We start from the raw sequence: 18,830 nt of genomic DNA, 5'->3' as shown, positions 1-18,830 counted from the left end.
ATGGCTGGAACTGCATCTCTCTAGTCTCTGCCCTTGTTTTTATGTGGCTGCTTTTTCTCTTAGAAGGAGACCTTTGATTGCGTTTAAGGTCCTCCTAAAGTAGTATGAACTCCGTTCACTGGTTACATGTGTAGGCATCTTATTTCCTGTTAGGATTTCATTCAGAAGTTTCTGAGGCAGGGGTGTGAAGTTAAGTGAAAAGAGTTTTTGTTTGACCATTCAACACATTGTAGAAACTTATGTTGTGATTTTATTTATTTTGTAAGATACAGTATATAGTCTTGCTGTGTTGCCCATGCTGACTTCAAGGGATCTTTCTGCCTTAGCCCCTGGAGTATTTGGGCCTACAGGCATGGGCTGCTCTGCCTGTCCTACAGTTGGACCTCTTTCTTCCTCTCAGTCTTTCATGCTGGGATTCCAGATAGGAATCATCACATCTAGGTCTTATATCACAATTTTACGATCTCCTGTTATGAAGCTTCGATTGTTGGTACATGGTTTTAGTTCCAGCACTCAGAAGGCAGAAGCACGTGGATCTCTGAGAGGTCAAGGCTATCAGTGTCACTCCAGTTGGAGTTGGAGTTGGTAGGCTGTTGTCTCTGTGGGTCAGGAAGTGAGAGGAAAAAGGTTTTCTTTTAAAAAAAGAAATAAAAGCAAATTTTGTCTTGCGCGTGCACACGTGTAGGGATGCCGTTGCAAATTCAGTGAGGGAACCTGTCTCAAATTGAGTGAGAGAACAAAAGGTTGAGGGGGGCTGGAGAGATGGCTCAGCAGTTGAGCACTGGCCACTCTTCGAGAGGATCTGGCTGGGCCCAGTTCCCGGCTCTGACATGGTGACTTAGAACAACCATCTCTAACTCCAGTTCCAGGAGATCCAGTGGCCTCTTGGCACTGTGACTAAGCACACATCACGTTCTTACTTCTAAAGCATTTTACAGTCTGGGTACTGCTTTGAGCTACAAACATTGACAGCGTGCCTCCATACAGTGAAAGGAAACAGTGGCTGAAATCAGCTTTCCCTACTACTGTTGGACTTTAAATTATCTCCAGTACATTATTTACTCTTTCATTGACTTATTCATAGGTGAGGTCCCTGAACATTGAAGACCTTTTCCCCGGCTTGGCTTCTCCAACTGTTGTCTCCTTGCTTTTCAGATATTCCCCTTCGCCAGGTGGTGGCTGCAGAGTGTGTCGCTTTCATGTTAAACTGGAGAGAGAATGAGTATCTTACTCTGCAAGTTCCTGCATTTTTATTTCAGAATAATCCGTATGTAAAGGTAATTAATGTTTAATCTAAAATGATTGTCAGAGTATTGGTAATTTATATTAGTACTCTATTAATATACCCATTTCATTAGTTCCTGCCACTCTGAAATTCGTCTGATTTCTATAGTACAGTATCAGTTAAGGTAAACACTTGTCAGTTGGTAGTGAAGTACATGGTTTTGTTCTGGGAATGTAGCTTAGCTTCAAAAGCTCTTTCCTAGTGCGCATGTGAACAAGGTAATCCCAGCACCTTTTGGTATATAAGTTGGGGTGCCCTGAAACTCAACAATTTTTCTACTTCAGATTTCCAACAAGTGCTGAAGTTGATGTGCATACAGTTTCTGCAGCCTCCCCTTCCCCTTCTTTTTTAAATAGAAATTGTCTATTGTCTATTAAGAAAGAGAAGCATTCCTGAGAGTGTGACTGAGCTGTTGGGCTAAGGGTAAAGCCCGTGTTATTTTTCAATACAGTACATAATTATGTAACCAAAGGGACATTTTTTAGCAGATGACTAAATAAAAGTCTCTTTTCAAATAATACAAACTTCTCTAATCTCTCCTTCAGTCAGAAAGGGAGATGCTGTAGTATAGTGAATGTCAGCACAGGATTCACAGGCACGAGGGTCACTGACACTTTGAGTATGCAGTTAGGGAGGAGGAGCGGGAGCAGTTAGTGCCAGTGATACTGATCTTGTAGGATAACAACTCAGGTGGTTTTGTTTGTTTGTTTGTTTGTTTTTTAAATTTTATTTGTGTATGGATGTTTTGCTTGCTTGCATGTCTGTTCCCTTCTTACATGTCTGGTCCTCAAAGGTCAGAAGAGGGCATCGGATCCCCTCCACGTGAGTTGCAGAAGGTTGTGAGCCACTGTGTGGGTACTGTGACTTCACCGTGGAACCTCTGGCAGAGCAGCCAGTGCTCCGAAGGCTGAACCATCTCTCCAGCCCCACACTGGAGAGTTTCAGTCTGGCCCACCAGGCCTTTTAAGGTGTGAGTGCTTTGGCAGGTGCGCGTCCTGCTAAATTTCTCTGCTGCCCTCACAGCGCTCCCTCCGTGATGCTTTTATGCTTCTGTCCTCTGTACATGCTGTCTACTCTCCTTGCACACCGAATGGCCCTTCCAGCTGGCTTATGTGTTTTCGTGTTTTCTAAACGCAGAATCACTTTCTTGTGTTGCTAGCTTTGTGCTCATCCTGATTTCATCGTAGTGTTTGTGATAGTCAGTCTTCCTTGTGATACATAAGTCCTTGAAAGCAGTTAATCTTCTACCTTGTGTTCTATATGTTACCTAGCACAGGTGCTCAAGATAGTTTACAGAGTTCAGGTCATTTGAAATGCTTAACATTTGGGGGTTGGGGGTAAGATTTTACTCTTGAGACAACTTCTAATGTGTAACCTGGGCTGGCCTCAAACTTGATGTATAGTTCAGGCTAGCCTCAGACTTGAGCTCCTCCTATCTTAGCCTCTCCTAAGTGCTGGAATTTTAGACATAATCACCACTCCAGGAGCTTACCTTTAATTAAATTTACCTGTTTAATAAACCAATGGCCTTGACTTAAGCACGTGACTTATGGTATGTCAGTTACTTCTGTGCTGCTCTCTAACTCAAAATCAGAAGCAAGTGCTGGAGTACAGTTATGGAGTATCAGGTAGTTGGTGAACTATTTAGATATTTCTCTTAGAAAAATTTTATAACAAAAAAAAATACAGGAAAACAGCAGTTTTTGTTTGTCACAATTCTGCCTTTTCTCCGAAAGAAGTGACCTAAAATAGTAGAGACTCCATTTAAAAACTTCTTTTTAATCCAGTTTCAGTTCTGTGGGCACCGGGGTTTCCTGGTGGGCTTGAAGAGCCTCTTATTTCTGCCATGCTGAATTCCCCAGCTAGCTGGTTGAGGAGCTTCCCGGGGACTCTTCTATCTGCCTCCCATTTTGCAGTACGAATGCAGAAATTACAGATGCATCACATCCAGCTGTTGGTTTCTATTTTTCCTAAACCTGGGTTTTAGGAATCCCACTGAATGCACTGGGCTCTCCCATTGGCCCTGAATTTGATTTACACTTATATTCTCCCCTCTTTGTGACCCATCTTTTCTCTGCTTTCAGTTCTATTCTTTATTCCAAAATTGGTCCTGCGTCTTAGGGCCTTAAGTCAACGTTAGGTCCTCCACCTTCTGTAATCTTAATTTTGTCTTGCCCGAGGCCTGTGAGGTGGTTCACATGTAAAAGTGCTTTCCTCCAGGCCTCACAGCCTGAAGTAGATCCCTGGAAGATATGGTGGAAGGAGAGTTCTCAAACACTGTGTTGTATACTGAATGTAAGTGCTGGAGTGTTTGGGGAGGCGCCTGTCTTCCCTCCAATGTGCCTTTATTATAAGACCACCGTGTGAATTAGACTCTCACCTATAGTTTGCTTTTCACATTTCAGCTTGGACAGCTCTTAGCAGCCACCTGCAAAGAGCTTCCAGGTCCTAAAGAGAGTAGACGGACTGCTAAAGACCTTTGGGAAGTTGTTGTTCAGATCTGCAGCGTGTCTAACCAGCACAAACGAGGAAATGATGGCAGAGTCAGTCTCATAAAGCAGAGGGAGTCCACGCTGGGCATAATGTATCGGTATGTTTCTCTGCAGGCTTTTGTCGCATTGGCATTAGTTTACACTATCTGTGCTTTTCCCAGATCATCTTTATCCTATAGATTTGTGGAGATAGATAATCCTAGGCTTCCGTGTAGCTCAGTGGGAGGGAGAGTATTGCCTAATGTTCACAAGACTGTGGGTTCATTTCTGCATGCCACAAAACAAAAACCTCAAAATGTATAGTCTTAAGAATTCTGATGGTGGGCATAATCGCACACACTTTTAATCCCATCACTTGAAAGGCAGAGAGGTAGGAAGATCCTTTGAGTTCAAGCCAACCTGGTCTACACAGATAGTTCCAGGACAGCCATGGCTATAGAGTGAGATCCTTTCTCAAAAACCAAACAGGCGGAAAAAAAAATTGTGTTGCTGAAATGGCTCAGGGGATAAGGTCATTTGTCTCCAAGTCTTACATCTCAAGGTCAGTCCCACTCACATACTAGAAGAAAAGAAGCAATTCTTGCAAGTTGTCACCTGATCTCCGCCGTTGAACCATGAAACATACATGTATGTATGTGCAATGAATAAATATAATCAGAAGAATTCTTGGGTCCTCTTCTTATGCTCCCCTCTGCCTGGCCATTCCTGGAAATAACGTTTTGTTTTAGAAGACTGTCTACCATCAATGTAATTTTTAATTAATGATTTGTTGGGAAGGAGGCTTGTTCTATATATGTGAGGCTAGAGGACAGCTAGAGAAGTTGGTGCTCTCCTGTTTTCTCAAGTATGTTCTAAGGATCCAATGTGGGTCCTTAGATTTATCGGCAAGTGTCTTGACTCACTGAGCCAACTTACCAACCCAGAGACTTAATCACTGAAGTCAAAGGCAGTCTACAGTCAGATAGTACTGAAGAACTCGTGTGATGGAAATAGAGAAGAAATGGTGCTGGCTTATAATACCAATGGCTATGACATACTTTTCCCTTTTTGTTTTTTGTTTGTTTTCTAAAACAATCTCTGTGTAGCCCTTGCTATGCTGGAATTTGCTATAGACCAGGCTGGCCTTGAACTCAATGTGAGTGCTAGGAGTAATGGCCAGGACCACCACCACCACCCAGCTAGACATACTTTTCATAACTGGAATTAAGAACGAGATGTAAAGCATCATACCGTTTGTATTCTTTATCGTATTTTAATGTTTGATATTAAGCATATATACAATTGTTTTGTAGGAGTGAACTACTTTCTTTTATCAAAAAATTACGGGTAAGTTTTTTTTTTATGTGATTACTGAATTTTGGGAATGACTAGAGATTTCAAATGCTGGTTCAATCACCAACAAAATGTATTTATAATGATCTTTATTGATCATGGGATAATCTGAATCAAAAGATGAATTTTATACTTGCTGGTTTAATGAATACAGTGAGGGTTTTTTAAACTAAGAATGTCTTTGGCTAAGTATGGTGGCACACAGTTCTACACACTTGTAGTACAAATCCTTGGAGACCTGAGATAGGATTTCAAATTTGAGTTCAGCCTGGGGTTTGTAAGGAAACATTGTCTCAAAAAAATATACAAAATACAAAAATAAAGTCGCAGCCTTGTCACACCCTACCCCCCAACATACAAGGTTCCCTAAATATGTGAGGCTCTGACTTCTTTTAAAAATGATACCAATATCATGTTACTTAATGGTCAATACCTAGGTTTTGTTTTTTAAATATGACTTTAAAAGAATACATAGGTCATAGCTAGAAGTCCTGGCTGGAAAGATATCAGAGTGGCATAAAGGAAGATGCTGGGGACCCTCAGTGGTTGAACAGTCACAGGGCCTGGGGTCAGAGGTGGGGAGATGTGGTCCATTTTCCTCGCATTGCTCTCCCAATTTCTTGTATCAAAAGTATGGGTGAGCAACACGGGCAAGAAAAGAATAGAGAAAACCCCCGATATGATAGTGATTATAAACTAGGGATATGAATGCAATGATTGAAGCATGTAGTATGTACTATAACTTTATCGTGAAACTGAAAATAAAATTAGTGTACTCCATTGTAGATGCCATATTCCCAAAAGATAGTCTGTTGTAAGAAAATACTTGGCAGGCTGGAGAGATGGCTCAGTGGTTAAGAGCACTGACTGCTCTTCCAGAGGTCCTGAGTTCAATTCCCAGCACTACATGGTGGCTCACAAGCATCTGTAATGGGATCTGATGCCCTCTTCTGGTGTGTCTGAAGACAGCTACAGTGTACTTCTATATAACAAATCTTTCAAAAAAAAAAGAAAGAAAAAGAAAAAGAAAATACTTGCTCGGCACTGGACAGCGGTGGCCCGAGCCTTTGGGAGGCAGAAACAAGTGGATCTCTGAGTTGTAGGCCAGCCTGGTCTAGAGAATGAGTTCCAGGACAGCCAGGGCTACACAGAGAAACCCTGTCTAGAAAAAGAAAATAGAAAATACTTGGTGTGACAGAGATTGACAGGACACACAGGCAGGTACACACACTTTTACGTGTTCTTTTTACGTGTTTTCATAGGAACCACTGGTTTTGACTATTATTTTATCACTCTTTGTGAAGCTTCACAATGTTCGGGTCAGTATCTTATACCTTCATTTTAAAATTGTTGGAAAGAAATCTCTTTAAATCATACTGCTTAAAAATGAAAAGCACGTTTTTCTTTCCAATAGGAGGACATTGTGAATGACATCACAGCTGAGCACATTTCCATCTGGCCGTCTTCCATTCCTAAGTAAGTAGTAGTAAGAAGAGATGGATTTAGAACTCACCCTGTTCGTATCGGTACTCTGAGATAACCGAAGGCCACAGTGTGTAGGATTCGACAGACATCCTGGTATTTCTCAGCTACAGTTGTTATCTTCCTAGTAATTACAAGAGCGATCTGCTTAGAATCCCTATAGATCTCTTGTAGTACTATGATTTTTTATCAGGACCCAAAGCCTTTTTATTATCATAGGACCAACCCATCCATTCACCTTCCTTCCTTAAAATGGGTCTCTTTTTGTAGTGTAGGCTGGTCTTGAACTCTCAGTCCTTCTGTCTCAGTCTCCCAAGAGCTAGGGTTACAGGGGTGAAGTATCATGCCAGTTTTATGGCCCATTCCAGTTTCTGCCATCCCTCCTAAGTCTAGTGTGTACCTCAAAATCTTAGGGATATCTTTGAAGAAGAGAAGGTTTTAGTACATAGGTGAAAAGGCAGTACTGGAAATATTAATAATGTATTTTCAGCTCATAGTTAGAGATTGGAAACAGCAGGTCTGGGGATGTGCTTACCAACCTAGAGGCTGTGAGACCTGGGAGAAAAGAGCTGGTCAATGAGGTGGACTGAAGTCTCATACAATAGCCAGCTTTATTAAGAGCATCGGACAGTTTATACTTTGGAGGTTAAGAAGATCACGTGAATAAAGTATCTGGTCCCAAGGGCAAGCTTCCTTTGCCCAGCAAGTTATATCTATATAGATAGGCATATAAATAAGTATCAACGGTCTATTATAATGAATACTCTGGAAGAGAAGCACCGAGATCATAATCTTATCTTGGTTTCTTGGAGAATTCTCACAAGCACTCAGAAATCTCCATTCTTGGACCATGTTCTGACAGTAGTGCATGCCTATAATCCCAGAATTCAGCAGGCTAATGCAGGAGGATCATTGACTTGAGGCCAAAACAAACAAGCAAACAAACACACCCCCCCTTAAAAACACACACACACACACACACACACACACACACACACACACACAAAAACAAACAAACAAAAGAAACCAAAAAGTACAAAATCAGGAGTGAGGGAGAAAAGCACCTGTGTCACAGTCAGGCCTCTGGGACAGCTCCAGGGACTTGCTGTCTGCTTGCTTGTTTGCAGAGGAATACCGTGCACACTGACTACACATTCTGCCATTTAAACTGGGTTTGTTCTTGACGTGGTATATGCTGTAGGACTCTGAGAATCAGGTGGAAACAATTTTGTGTCCTGCCTCCTTCTGACTGGTGCTGAGAATCGAACTCGGAGCCAGTGCCACACAGGCAGCCTGCAGCTGAGCGACATTCCAGTCTGCTAGTTTTGTCTTTAACTAACAGGTAGTTTTGGTGACTCTGTAGGGCAAGTTCAGACTGCCACAGTAGATTTACAGTTTATGTCCATAAAAAGCAAATATGGCTTATTTTGGAGCCCTGAAACATGCCTCTGTGTGCACTGTCCACACATGGCCTTGAGTCACTTGCTTTCTTGCTAAGTTCTTCATTTCTAAAATAGGTATAAAAATATCTATCCTTGACATGGAGAGTGAATGGTAGTGCAGGCTTAACTGCTGTCTTTTACGATGGCAATACTTTGAATCAGTTGAGAAATAAATGGTGGTTGCCTGTTTGACCAGAAAACTACTTCTGATCAAGAGTCCCTACAGATCCCTATGAACAGTGTCTATGACACTGGATTAATGGTTACTATTTTAATGCTGGTTGCTCTGTAGATAGGAGTCTTAGCTCTATTAACATTTTGTACACTCAGTAACATAACATCTGTTTAACTGCTCTCGCTGTGTATAGACCTGGTTGTTTGTTGTTAGTAGCCGTAGTTCCTTCCTCATTGTACTGGGTACAGTTGTGGGTCATGACAAAATCTAACCCTTTAGGCCCTTAGTCCTACGTTGTCACATTCCCTTGTAAGTGACAGTGATATGAGCAATTGCTTCTCAAAGGAAGACTGAGTTCTCTTTCACTGGGCTTTTGGTGTCTAGGGAAGGGTAGCCATCAGCTGTTTTCTTGGGTGCTGGCTTGGCTTTTCTGGTTTAGTAACTGCAGGCTTCCACATTTACCCCAGGCCACAGCACATGGTGTGTCCCAGCTGCTGTGGTGCTGTCTGCAGCACTGAGGAGCTGTATTTGCCACCCCTCACCTGGAACCTGGCGGTAAAAGCCAGGGTGTTCGTGTGAAGTCCTGGGTCCTGGGTCCTTAGCAGGTCACATAGGAGTGTTGTTAGTACTTTTGTGCTTTCTGGAAAACAATGTTGTTGTTGCTTTAAGTACTGTCAGAGGTAAAGATGGCTATTGAGACTTCAGTTGTATCTTTTATTTTTAATAAATGCATTGTGAAATTTGAAACACTTTAAAAACAGATGGTGGTATACTCTTTTCCTTCAGCCTGCAGTCTGTGGATTTTGAAGCTGTGGCAATCACTGTGAGAGAGGTCGTTCGATACGCACTCAGTGTCAACCCAAACAGCCACGCGTGGCTGATTATTCAAGCAGACATTTACTTTGGTAAGTGGGACACACATGCTCTAGGTGTGATTTCTGTAGCACGTCTAGAAGGGAAAGCCTGTCTGATACACAGTTTATTAAACTTTTGAGATTTGACCAGCTTTCACGATAAATTAAGAGTCAGTTGCATAATTTAATTTATTCTATTTTTGAATTATCTGCTTTTAACTTTATACCTTTTTCTAAAACTTAAAATTGATTCTTTTTTTTTTTTTTTTTTGGTTCTTTTTTTTCGGAGCTGGGGACCGAACCCAGGGCCTTGCGCTTCCTAGGTAAGCGCTCTACCACTGAGCTAAATCCCCAGCCCCACTGAGCTAAATCCCCAGCCCCTAATTGATTCTTTATGAACTTCACGTCATGCACAGAATCCCATTCATCTCCCTATCCCTACGTATTTGGCCTCTGCCCTTGCAACCTCCCCTCAAAGGAAAACAAAAAATAAAGTTAATTAATTCAGAAAAAAATTAAAATCTTTAAAGTTGTTTATTTTACCTTTTATTTGTTGTGTGTTTATGTGCATGCACATGTGGTGCCTAGGAGGTCATAATAGGGCATTAGATTCCCTGAGTTGGTCTGGAGAGATGGCTCAGTGGTTAAGAGCACTGACTGCTCTTCCATAGGTCCTGAGTTCAATTCCCAGCAACCACATGGTGACTCACAACCATTGTAATGGGATCTGATGCCGTCTGCTGGTGCATCTGAAGACAACTACAGTGTACTCACATATAAAATAGATAAATCTTTAAAAAAAAAAAGATTATCTGAGTTAGGAACAGTGAGCAAGGTCTCACATGGGATCTTCCGGAAGAGCAACAAAGCAGGCTTAACGGCTGAACTATCCTTCTAGTGCCCCTGCCCTTTAAATAGTGGGTATTTGGGGTTTTTTAAATTTCATTATTCCTGGGCTTGATTTAGTAAACACACACACACACACACACACATTTTACTACTTTGTGTATGTGACTATATCACATGTGTGGGAGTGCTTCTGGGGTGCAGGGATGTTAGTTTTCTTGGATCCTGTGGAGCTCAAGTTAAAAGGAGTTGCGTGAGCCACCTGATTTGGATGTTGGGAATTGAAGTTAGGTCTTCTGGAAGATCAGTGCATACTCTTAACCACTGAGTGAAGCTTGTTTGTAAAACTGCCCTTTAAAAATTCTAACCTGGGCCTGGTGGGATGCTCGGTGGGTAAAGGCACCTGCTCCCAAGCCTGACGACCAAGTGCAATCTCCAGGCCCCACACAGTGGGCACAGAGAATCAACTCTGGAGTCTTGTCCTTTGCCCTTTATATGTGTGCCTGTACATGTACACAGAAGATAAATAATATAAATAAATGTAAAAATTCTCATTATGGGTTTTTTTATCCTTATAATCTCGGCACATGGGAGGCTCACATAGTGGGGGTTATTAAAAGTTCAAGACACATAGTAATACCAATAACCAGGCAGCCAAGGCCATGTCTCAAACTCAGGAGAACACAGGTGTAATATATATTCCTAAAATCTGTATTCTTGGAAATTAATTTCTACTGCCCTTATAGACAAATATGTGTCATAGGATTTTCCAAGTCAATATGAAGTTTTCAAAATTTGTAATACTATACAGATAAAATTTCTGACTGCTATCACTTTGAGGATCAATGTTTTTAAAATAAAAATTTCAAACTTTAAAGGTTCAGGAGATAATAAAACAAACTTTGATGTATCTAATAATATTTTTGAGGGAATGTAAGGGTTGAGATAGGGTTTCTTGTAGCCCATTGGCTGTTGATTCGTGACTTAGCTGAGGGCGGCTTAGAATACCTGTCATGATGCGTCTACTTTTCTAGTGCTTGAATTATAGGTTACAGGTGTGCACCACCACAGCCAGCTAATTGGGTTTTTTGTTTGTTCTAGTCTTTGTCTTTGTCTTTTGTGGGGAGGGGGTTTGAGATGGGTTTCTCTGTGTAGCCCTGGCTGTTCTGGAACTCTGTAAGCCATGATAGCCTTGAATTCAAAGAGGTGCCTCCAAGTGCTGAAATTAAAGGTATGTGACACCATTGCCCAGATAATTGATGTTTTTAACACTTAGTGCCGAATGCAAATGTGTGAAAGCATATAGCTATATAAGTTCTCAGGTATCTTTAAAGATTAGAATAGAAGTATGTATGTCTAGTCTGGAAAATAAAAATTTCCATCTAATAAGACAGGCAGTGATGGCGCACGCCTTTAATCTTAGCACATGGTGGGCAGAGGCAGGTGGATCTCTGAGTTCAAGACTAGTCTGAGCTCTAGAGTGAGTTCCAGGACAGCCAGAGCTGCACAGAGAAGAAACCCTGTCTCAAAAAACAGACAAACAAACCCTCCATATATTAAATCTTATACTATAAATTTAATGAAAAAAATCCAAGCTAGATTTTGGCTAATCAGTTTTAGGAGGTTAAGAATTTACTGTATCACTTTGATTTTTTTTTTCTTTTTTTAAAATGAAGGCAGTTTTCACAGTGTTATCCTGAGTGAAGGCAGTTCCATAGTTTTATCACTACTCAAATACATATGCACAATTTTGCTCTTTTTATAAGTTGTGTGTGAGTGTGTGTGTGTGTGTGTGTGAGTGTATGTGAGTGTGTGTATGTGTGAGTGTGTGTGAATGTGTGTGTATGTGTGTATGAGAGAGTGTGTGTGTATGCGTGAGAGTGTGTGTGTATGTGTGTGTGTGTGAGTGTGTGAATGTGTATGTGAGTGAGAGTGTGTGTGTGAATGTGTATGTGTGTGTGAGTGAGAGTGTGTGTGTGAGTGTGTGTGAGTGTGTGTGTGTGTGTGAGTGTGTGTGTGTGTGTGTGAGTGTGTGTGTTGGATTCTGAGGGTCACTTTGGTAGCAGCACCTCACCTGCTGTGCCATGCAGGTCTTCTCTTTAACTTACACTTTGTGTCCTTTTGAGTTCTTGTATTTTAATGGCAGGTAACTCTTTCCCCGTTTTCTCCCTCAGCCACCAACCAGCATTCAGCAGCTCTTCACTATTACCTCCAGGCAGGGGCTGTGTGCTCTGACTTCTTCAATAAGGCTGTGCCCCCTGATGTATACACAGACCAGGTAAGCTGTTTGGGGGTTCTTTCTCTGTCTCCTCCCTTCATGTTTTCCTTTAGGGGCCCCCATAGGGTAGAACTTAGTTATACCTATATCTGTGATGATGACTCTCAGGTTGGTGGCTTTTGGCCAGATTTCTCTGTTTACTTTTGGCCTTTTGGAGGCAGCCTTGATATGTTGCCCTTGTTAGCCTTGAACTCCTAGTGATCCACCTGCTTCACCTTCTCTAGGACTAGGGTCACAGGTATCTGCCACCATGCCTGGCATGCCCAGCTGGTGTCCCCTTTCAGTGCCGATATTACAATGTCTGTTCCTGCTTCGATATTGCCACCTCACACCCCCAGAACGCCTCAGATTCAGCTTGTTCAGAACTGATGTCTGTGTCTTTGTCATGCCCTTCCACAAAGTCCTCCAAAATGCCAGACACTAAGCCCCAGTCCTGAGCACCATGGTTAGTTCTTTTCCTCACTTAGCTAATCCTGTTAGAATATCTACTTAGCTCTCAAATAATATCGTTTCTGTTGCCTAGCTGCCTTTTTTATGTGTGTTTGATACACCTAAGAAGGGATACTGGAGTAAATGGACATTGCCTTCCATAGTTACCCTCTTCTGTGATAAGATGCCTTAAGTCAGGAATCGGCTGTTGTGCTAGGTACTTAGGATACTGGAGTAAATGGACATTGCCTTCCATAGTTACCCTCTTCTGTGATAAGTGTGCCTTAAGTCAGGAATCGGCTGTTGTGCTAGGTACTTAGGATACTGGAGTAAATGGACATTGCCTTCCATAGTTACCCTCTTCTGTGATAAGTGTGCCTTAAGTCAGGAATTGGCTGTTGTGCTAGGTACTTAGGTTCCCAGCACTTGGAGGGCTCAGCCAGGAGAGCTACTACATTAAGTCTAAGGCCAGCCTGGGAAGTGATACATAAATCTTTAAAAAGCAGACGAAAAAACCCCTTAAGTCCACTCTGTGTTTTTGAGACAGGTATCTCTACATAGCCCTGCTTGTTCTGAAATTCACTCTGTAGACCAGGCTGGCCTTGAGGTCTGCTTGTCTCTGCCTCCTGAGTGCTGGGATTGATGGTGTGCATCACCATGCTCGGCTCCTAGGATCTACTCTTACTAGATTTTTTTTTTAGTTAACATTGAGTACCATTATGATCTTGGGATGTTGTGGTCTCACTCAGGGTATTGTGCGTGCTACTCAAGGGCTGAGCTTTATCTCAGCCCTCCAAGACATTAGTCCTTCTGTGTGCTGGCCTTTGGGTCTGTAGAAGGTAGAAGGACTTATTCTTGCTGTCTACATACCATTGGCATACGTTTTTTCCCCCTCTCTACCTCATACTGGATTATTCTTGGCTCTTCTAAATGCATTACAGTTAAACCTGATTTAGACCACTAGTATAATATAACAAATGAAAACTTTCAGTACATAACAAGTTTTTAAAGTAAGATTTAAAGATTTTTTTTTTTTAGTAGTTTATTTCTTTATAGCACTTTCAAAATTAGCAAAATGGCACGGGGAGCCTTGACTTCCCACATAGTTGCTGTCCTCCCACATCCTCCTCATCCTTCTTAGTCAGTCAGTGAGAGCTGGTATTTTAAAATAATCATTGTCTTTTTTGTAGGTGATAAAACGGATGATAAAATGCTGTTCCTTGCTGAATTGTCATACACAGGTTAGTTTGTGATACTGTAATATTGGCTTATATTTTGTGTTAGGCTTAATATGCAAATTCATACTAGGAAATAGCTTTTATTTTATATCAGAATGGCTGTTAGTAGCTTAGCATGTTTAAATTCCCTAATATTTTGTAGAACTGAACTAGATGCAGGTTGGAATTAGTACACACTGGCCATTGACCTTCAGTGGAAAGGAAACAGTTCATACTTTCTTGTTTGTGATAATGTGTATGCGAGTCACTGGGGAAGCCTGAGAACTCATGCTGCAGGAACAGGAAGTGGTACAGCTTCGGCAAATGGTTTGGCAGTTCCACTTGACTTAAATATTCAGAATTAGAAAAGGGTGTACTTGAATGTTCATAACAGCCATGTTCACTGAAGCCAAAAATAGAGGGAAGAGACTCTCAGTGTCCATTAAAAAATGGTTTAGTAAAATGCTGTATCTATACCTCGAAATCCTGCAGCCATCTTATGGAATGAACTCTCTATGTGTGCTATAGAACATATTAACTGAGAATTGCTAAGTGAAAGAAAGACAGTATGATTTGATTCATTTGTAAGAAATGCTCAGAACAGGCAAGTCTGTAGCGATAGAGCGTATGGTCTGATGCCTGTGAGAGGCTCAGTGGAAGAGAGAAGGAAGAGTTCTCCTACGGGACATTGGATTTCTTTCATGGAAGTGCTTTAGAATTAGTGGTGATGGTTCTACAATTTTATAAAGACACTAAGTCATATGTGTTTTGTTGTTACTGTTGCTGGTTGGGTTTTTTTGTTTGTTTGTTTGTTTGTTGTTTTTTGTTTTTATTTTTTCCAGACAGGGTTTCTCTGTGTAGCCCTGGTAGTCCTGGAACTTAGTACACCAGGCTGGCCTCGAATTCACAGAAATCTGCCTGCCTCTACTTCCCAAGTGCTGGAGTGGTGTTTTGTTTTGTTTTGTTTTTCCTTTTAACTTTTTATTTTGAATCTTTGTTTTTTTCAATACTAGAGATTAACCCTAATCTTTACAAATGCTAGCAAGTGTTATAACACTGACCCGTATTCCCAGTTCCTGTCAGCGTAAGCATTCAGAACCTGCCTAATAGAACTGGATGTTTGCTTATGTGTTTAGAGACTGGTGACTTAGTGTTTTTAAAAAAGGATATATACCTGCAGCCTTTAAAAGCACAGACCCACGTACCTGTGAGCTTGGATGCTTGGACATTTGCCTGATGTTTTCCATCTTCTGCTTCTCATCAACGAAGAAAGATCTGTAATTTAGGTTACTGATAAACAGTTTGTGGCCAGAGATAAAGGTTTTTGAAATGAAAATCAAATGGGATCCATAAATATGAACTGACTTTATCCAACCTTATTTCAAGTCTTCTAAAGAATATATTTGTGGGGCTGGGGAGTTTGACTTTGTGGTTAAGAACACTGGCTTCTTTTCCAGAGGATCTGGGTTCAGCCCCCAGCAGCCACATGTCAGCTCACAGCCATCTGTAACTCCAGTTCCGGCCTCTCTGGCCTCTCTCTCCACGCCATAAGGACACATGCCCAGATAGATATACATGTATAAAACACCAACAGACATAGAATAAGATAAATAAATATGAAAAGTAAAGATTACCCTCTCATACCAGGAAGGGTGATGTTACCTTTCTAATCATTTGTTTACATAGGTGGCAATTTTATGTCAGTTCCTCAGAGAAATTGACTACAAAACAGCCTTCAAGTCATTGCAGGAACAGAACAGGTACGAATTCTCTTTTGTTTGTTTTGCATAAGGCTGAAGGTTTTTTGCATGAGAGGTAATGCGATTCTGTTTTGCAGCCATGATGCTATGGACTCCTACTATGACTACATTTGGGATGTCACAATCTTGGAGTACTTGACTTGTATCCTTCCACTATTGCATGTGATACCTTAGCAGTTCGTGTCTGCTTAAAGAAGTATTTCGGGGTTGGGGATTTAGCTCAGTGGTAGAGTGCTTGCCTAGAAAGCGCAAGGCCCTGGGTTCGGTCCTCAGCTCCGAAAAAAAGGAAAAAAGGAAAAAAAAAAAAAAAAAAAAAAGAAGAAGTATTTCATTGAACATGTTTTCTAAGCTAGAAACAGTTCAGGATTAAACAAATGTTACATATATGATTGTGTTTTTGTACATATTCCAAAATGTGTGTGAATCATACACACTGAGAGTAACCTGGGAGTTAATTTTCTTCTTCTGCCACATGGGTCTTGTGGATTGAGCTTGGGTCCTCGACTTGACAACAAGCACTTTCATCTGCTAAATAAACTACTCCAGCCAGCCTCAGACAGTGGAGATAGTATCAAGTAGGACAGTTGTTTACGATTCTTAACTGACACATTTAGATCTTCATCATAAAAGAGGAGAAACTGATAAAAGGCAAATCGCAGTAAGTTGCCGTACGCCGTTCTTCAATGCTGCTGTTTCCAGAATAGCAAACAATTTATATTTTTGTCATTGTGCAAAGATCTTGTTTGTCCATTTATTGCCAGAATTTAGTTATCATTATTTGTGTCATGCCGACATGGACATAATTAGAATATCTTATATCTCTGTTCTAAATCTTCAAATGATTTTTCATTTCTGCGATCCTTACAGCGGTTTACTCATTTCCTTTTCCCCTTTGCTGACCTCAATACAAGTATCCTACTGTTGTTTAAACATGTCAAGGACACGCTTTCTCTAAGGCTGGTGACATTTTCTATTCAGGAACATTCAGCTTCCTTCAGGTTTCTGTCATCTTAGTGGTTAGCCTTCCCTGTCATAAAATAACAAGCCCTGCCATCCTCTGTAACTCTTACTCTTCTTTCAATGTTTTTCTCTGTAACACTTACCAACATGTATATTTATTTATTGTTCTGTGAGGACTTGACTTATTCATAGATGATAACTAGAATGGTTCCTGGCATTTAATTATTGCCCAACATTTACTGAATAAGTAATTTATTTGAATTTGACTCATGTCTCTCTCCTTTTTTATTTAACATTTCTGTGTATGTGTGGGCATGTTCTAAGGTCAGAAAACTTTTACACATTAATAAAAGTGCATGCTGTTAGTACCTTTTAAGACATACTCAGATAAAGGGGTGTGATTATTTAATACCCTAAAACATGTGAGAGAAATAAAGAATATGAAGTTAGCCGGCTTAGTTAAATGCCATACCTTCTCCCATTTTTTCCTTTTTCTTTAAGTAGTATGTGTACATTGTGTTTGTAGTGTTTAAATGCGGGCATGCATGTACCGTGGTGGCACTCATATACCCTTTCCTCCTCTTTCAAAGTCATGGTCTTTTTCCCTCCAGTAATTGTTACGCAAGTGTATATATGTGGACATAGGAAATAACTCATAACCAGTTGGGGTGTGCTCTTCTCTGGTGAGGACTATTTTCTCACTCTACATTCTTTAGTTGCCTGTAGTTGTGTAGGACTTGGGGCCTTGTAGGCTTCCCCCTGTCTATTTTTAGTATGTCTGTTGTCTTTGTTCAGCTCCCGTTGGTGAGGGTTTATGGGCTTCTGGCACGAAGATTCCTAAGACCCAATCTCACAAGCAAACCCTCTTATCCTCTGGTTCTTCAAGTCTTTTCAGTCCCCTCTTCCTTAGTGATCCCTGGTACTTAGGTGCAGGAGTTATTTTGTAGCCAGATCTGTTGGACCTGGGCTTCTCAGCTCTATACTTTGATCAATTGTGGTTTTATGTAGTGGCCTCTGGTACAAAGAGTTTTTTATTGATGAGGATAAAATGATAGTTACCTGAGGGTATAAGGACAAATATTTAAAATGTAGTTAGGAATTATGCTGGTTTAATAAAGTGGTGGTTGAGGGTTGGGGATTTAGCTCAGTGGTAGAGCACTTGCCTAGCAAGCGCAAGGCCCTGGGTTCGGTCCCCAGTTCCGGGAAAAAAAAAAACAAAAACAGAAAAAAAAAAAAAAATAAAGTGGTGGATGTAGTTTCTTTTTCAAGAGCTATGATTGTACTAGCCCTGGGTAGTTGATGAGGTTTCCTGTACTAGGCATGGTTTCCCTCTTGTTAGAGAGCTGTTGGTTATCACCAAGATGTGCATCCCACTGTCTGAATCTTGGGGTTATCGCAACATGCTGGTTGTTGCTGTGAGTCATAGTTGTCATAGCTGAGTAGGACTTTTGCTGGTTTCCTTCTTTTGGAAGCTTGCCTGGTGTTTTCTGGTACTATGAAAGTCCTCAGGGAGGAGGCTTTCAGGTTAGCTCCAGCTCACAGACCCTTGGCGCTGTGTCTACAGTATATGGTGTCTTCAATAGGTCTCTTGCATCAGTGGTTAAGAGCACTGACTGCTCTTCCAGAGGTCCTGAGTTCAATTCCAAGCAACCACATGGTGGCTCACAACCATCTGTAATGAGATCTGATGCCCTCTTCGGGTGTGTCTGAAGACAGCTACAGTGTACTTATATACAATAAATAAATAAAATCTTAAAAAAAAAAGAATAGGTCTCTTGCATCTCTGGGAGGCAACCAACGGCAGTAGCTATTTTGGGAGTCTCTTGGGCAAACTTGACCATTAGATACTTTTATTTTTCGAGGCAGGGTCATTCTAGGCATGTTCATCCTAGAACTCCTATAGACCAGGCTGGCCTCAAAGGCAGAGACCATCTGTCTCTGCCTCCTGAGTGCTAGTATTAAAGATGTGCACTACCATATTGGCCCACCATTTTATTATTTTTAAAACCCCTTCTCCTTTAAAGGCTCTAACTATATATTCTTACTGTCTCCTTTGCCTCCTGGTTCTTCTATGTACAAATAAAGGTTATCCTTTACCCCTCACATTCAGAGAGGCCTCTCAGCCACAAATCTACTTACTACCTTTACACTGATCTTATTGTCAAGTGTGTTTTCTGTCTTATTACTGTAACTCATTATCTATGCCCATAGCCTTTTCTGACTTTTCTTGCTTCTGTGTTTCTCAAAATTGGGTTTGTGACCTCCCCCCACCATCAGT

The 18,830-nt window shown here is 41.1% G+C and overlaps 1 protein-coding gene across 3 annotated transcripts in view; it reads left to right on the top strand.

Moving 5' to 3' along the window:
- Positions 1-18,830, top strand: part of Ints8 (integrator complex subunit 8) — a 47,400-nt gene that overhangs the window by 26,792 nt on the left and 1,778 nt on the right. Inside the window, exons 16-26 of one of the 3 annotated variants that reach the window (NM_001427841.1) lie at positions 1,156-1,277; positions 3,691-3,875; positions 5,070-5,103; positions 6,372-6,428; positions 6,524-6,585; positions 8,995-9,113; positions 12,083-12,186; positions 13,806-13,856; positions 15,519-15,592; positions 15,670-15,734; positions 16,207-16,250. In NM_001427841.1, coding sequence (NP_001414770.1) covers positions 1,156-1,277; positions 3,691-3,875; positions 5,070-5,103; positions 6,372-6,428; positions 6,524-6,585; positions 8,995-9,113; positions 12,083-12,186; positions 13,806-13,856; positions 15,519-15,592; positions 15,670-15,734; positions 16,207-16,250 — 917 coding nt within the window. Of the gene's footprint in view, positions 1-1,155; positions 3,581-3,690; positions 3,876-5,069; positions 5,104-6,371; positions 6,429-6,523; positions 6,586-8,994; positions 9,114-12,082; positions 12,187-13,805; positions 13,857-15,518; positions 15,593-15,669; positions 15,735-16,206; positions 16,251-18,830 lie in introns of those variants that run through there. The other 2 variants (XM_063287282.1, XR_010066348.1) reach the window with 2 other exon arrangements.

This window comes from Rattus norvegicus, chromosome 5 (genome assembly GCF_036323735.1).
Source record: "Rattus norvegicus strain BN/NHsdMcwi chromosome 5, GRCr8, whole genome shotgun sequence".
NCBI classification, from domain to species: Eukaryota; Metazoa; Chordata; class Mammalia; order Rodentia; family Muridae; genus Rattus; species Rattus norvegicus.
Note: the sequence above shows the minus strand (reverse complement) of the source record. Positions and strands in the feature narration are given on the sequence as shown.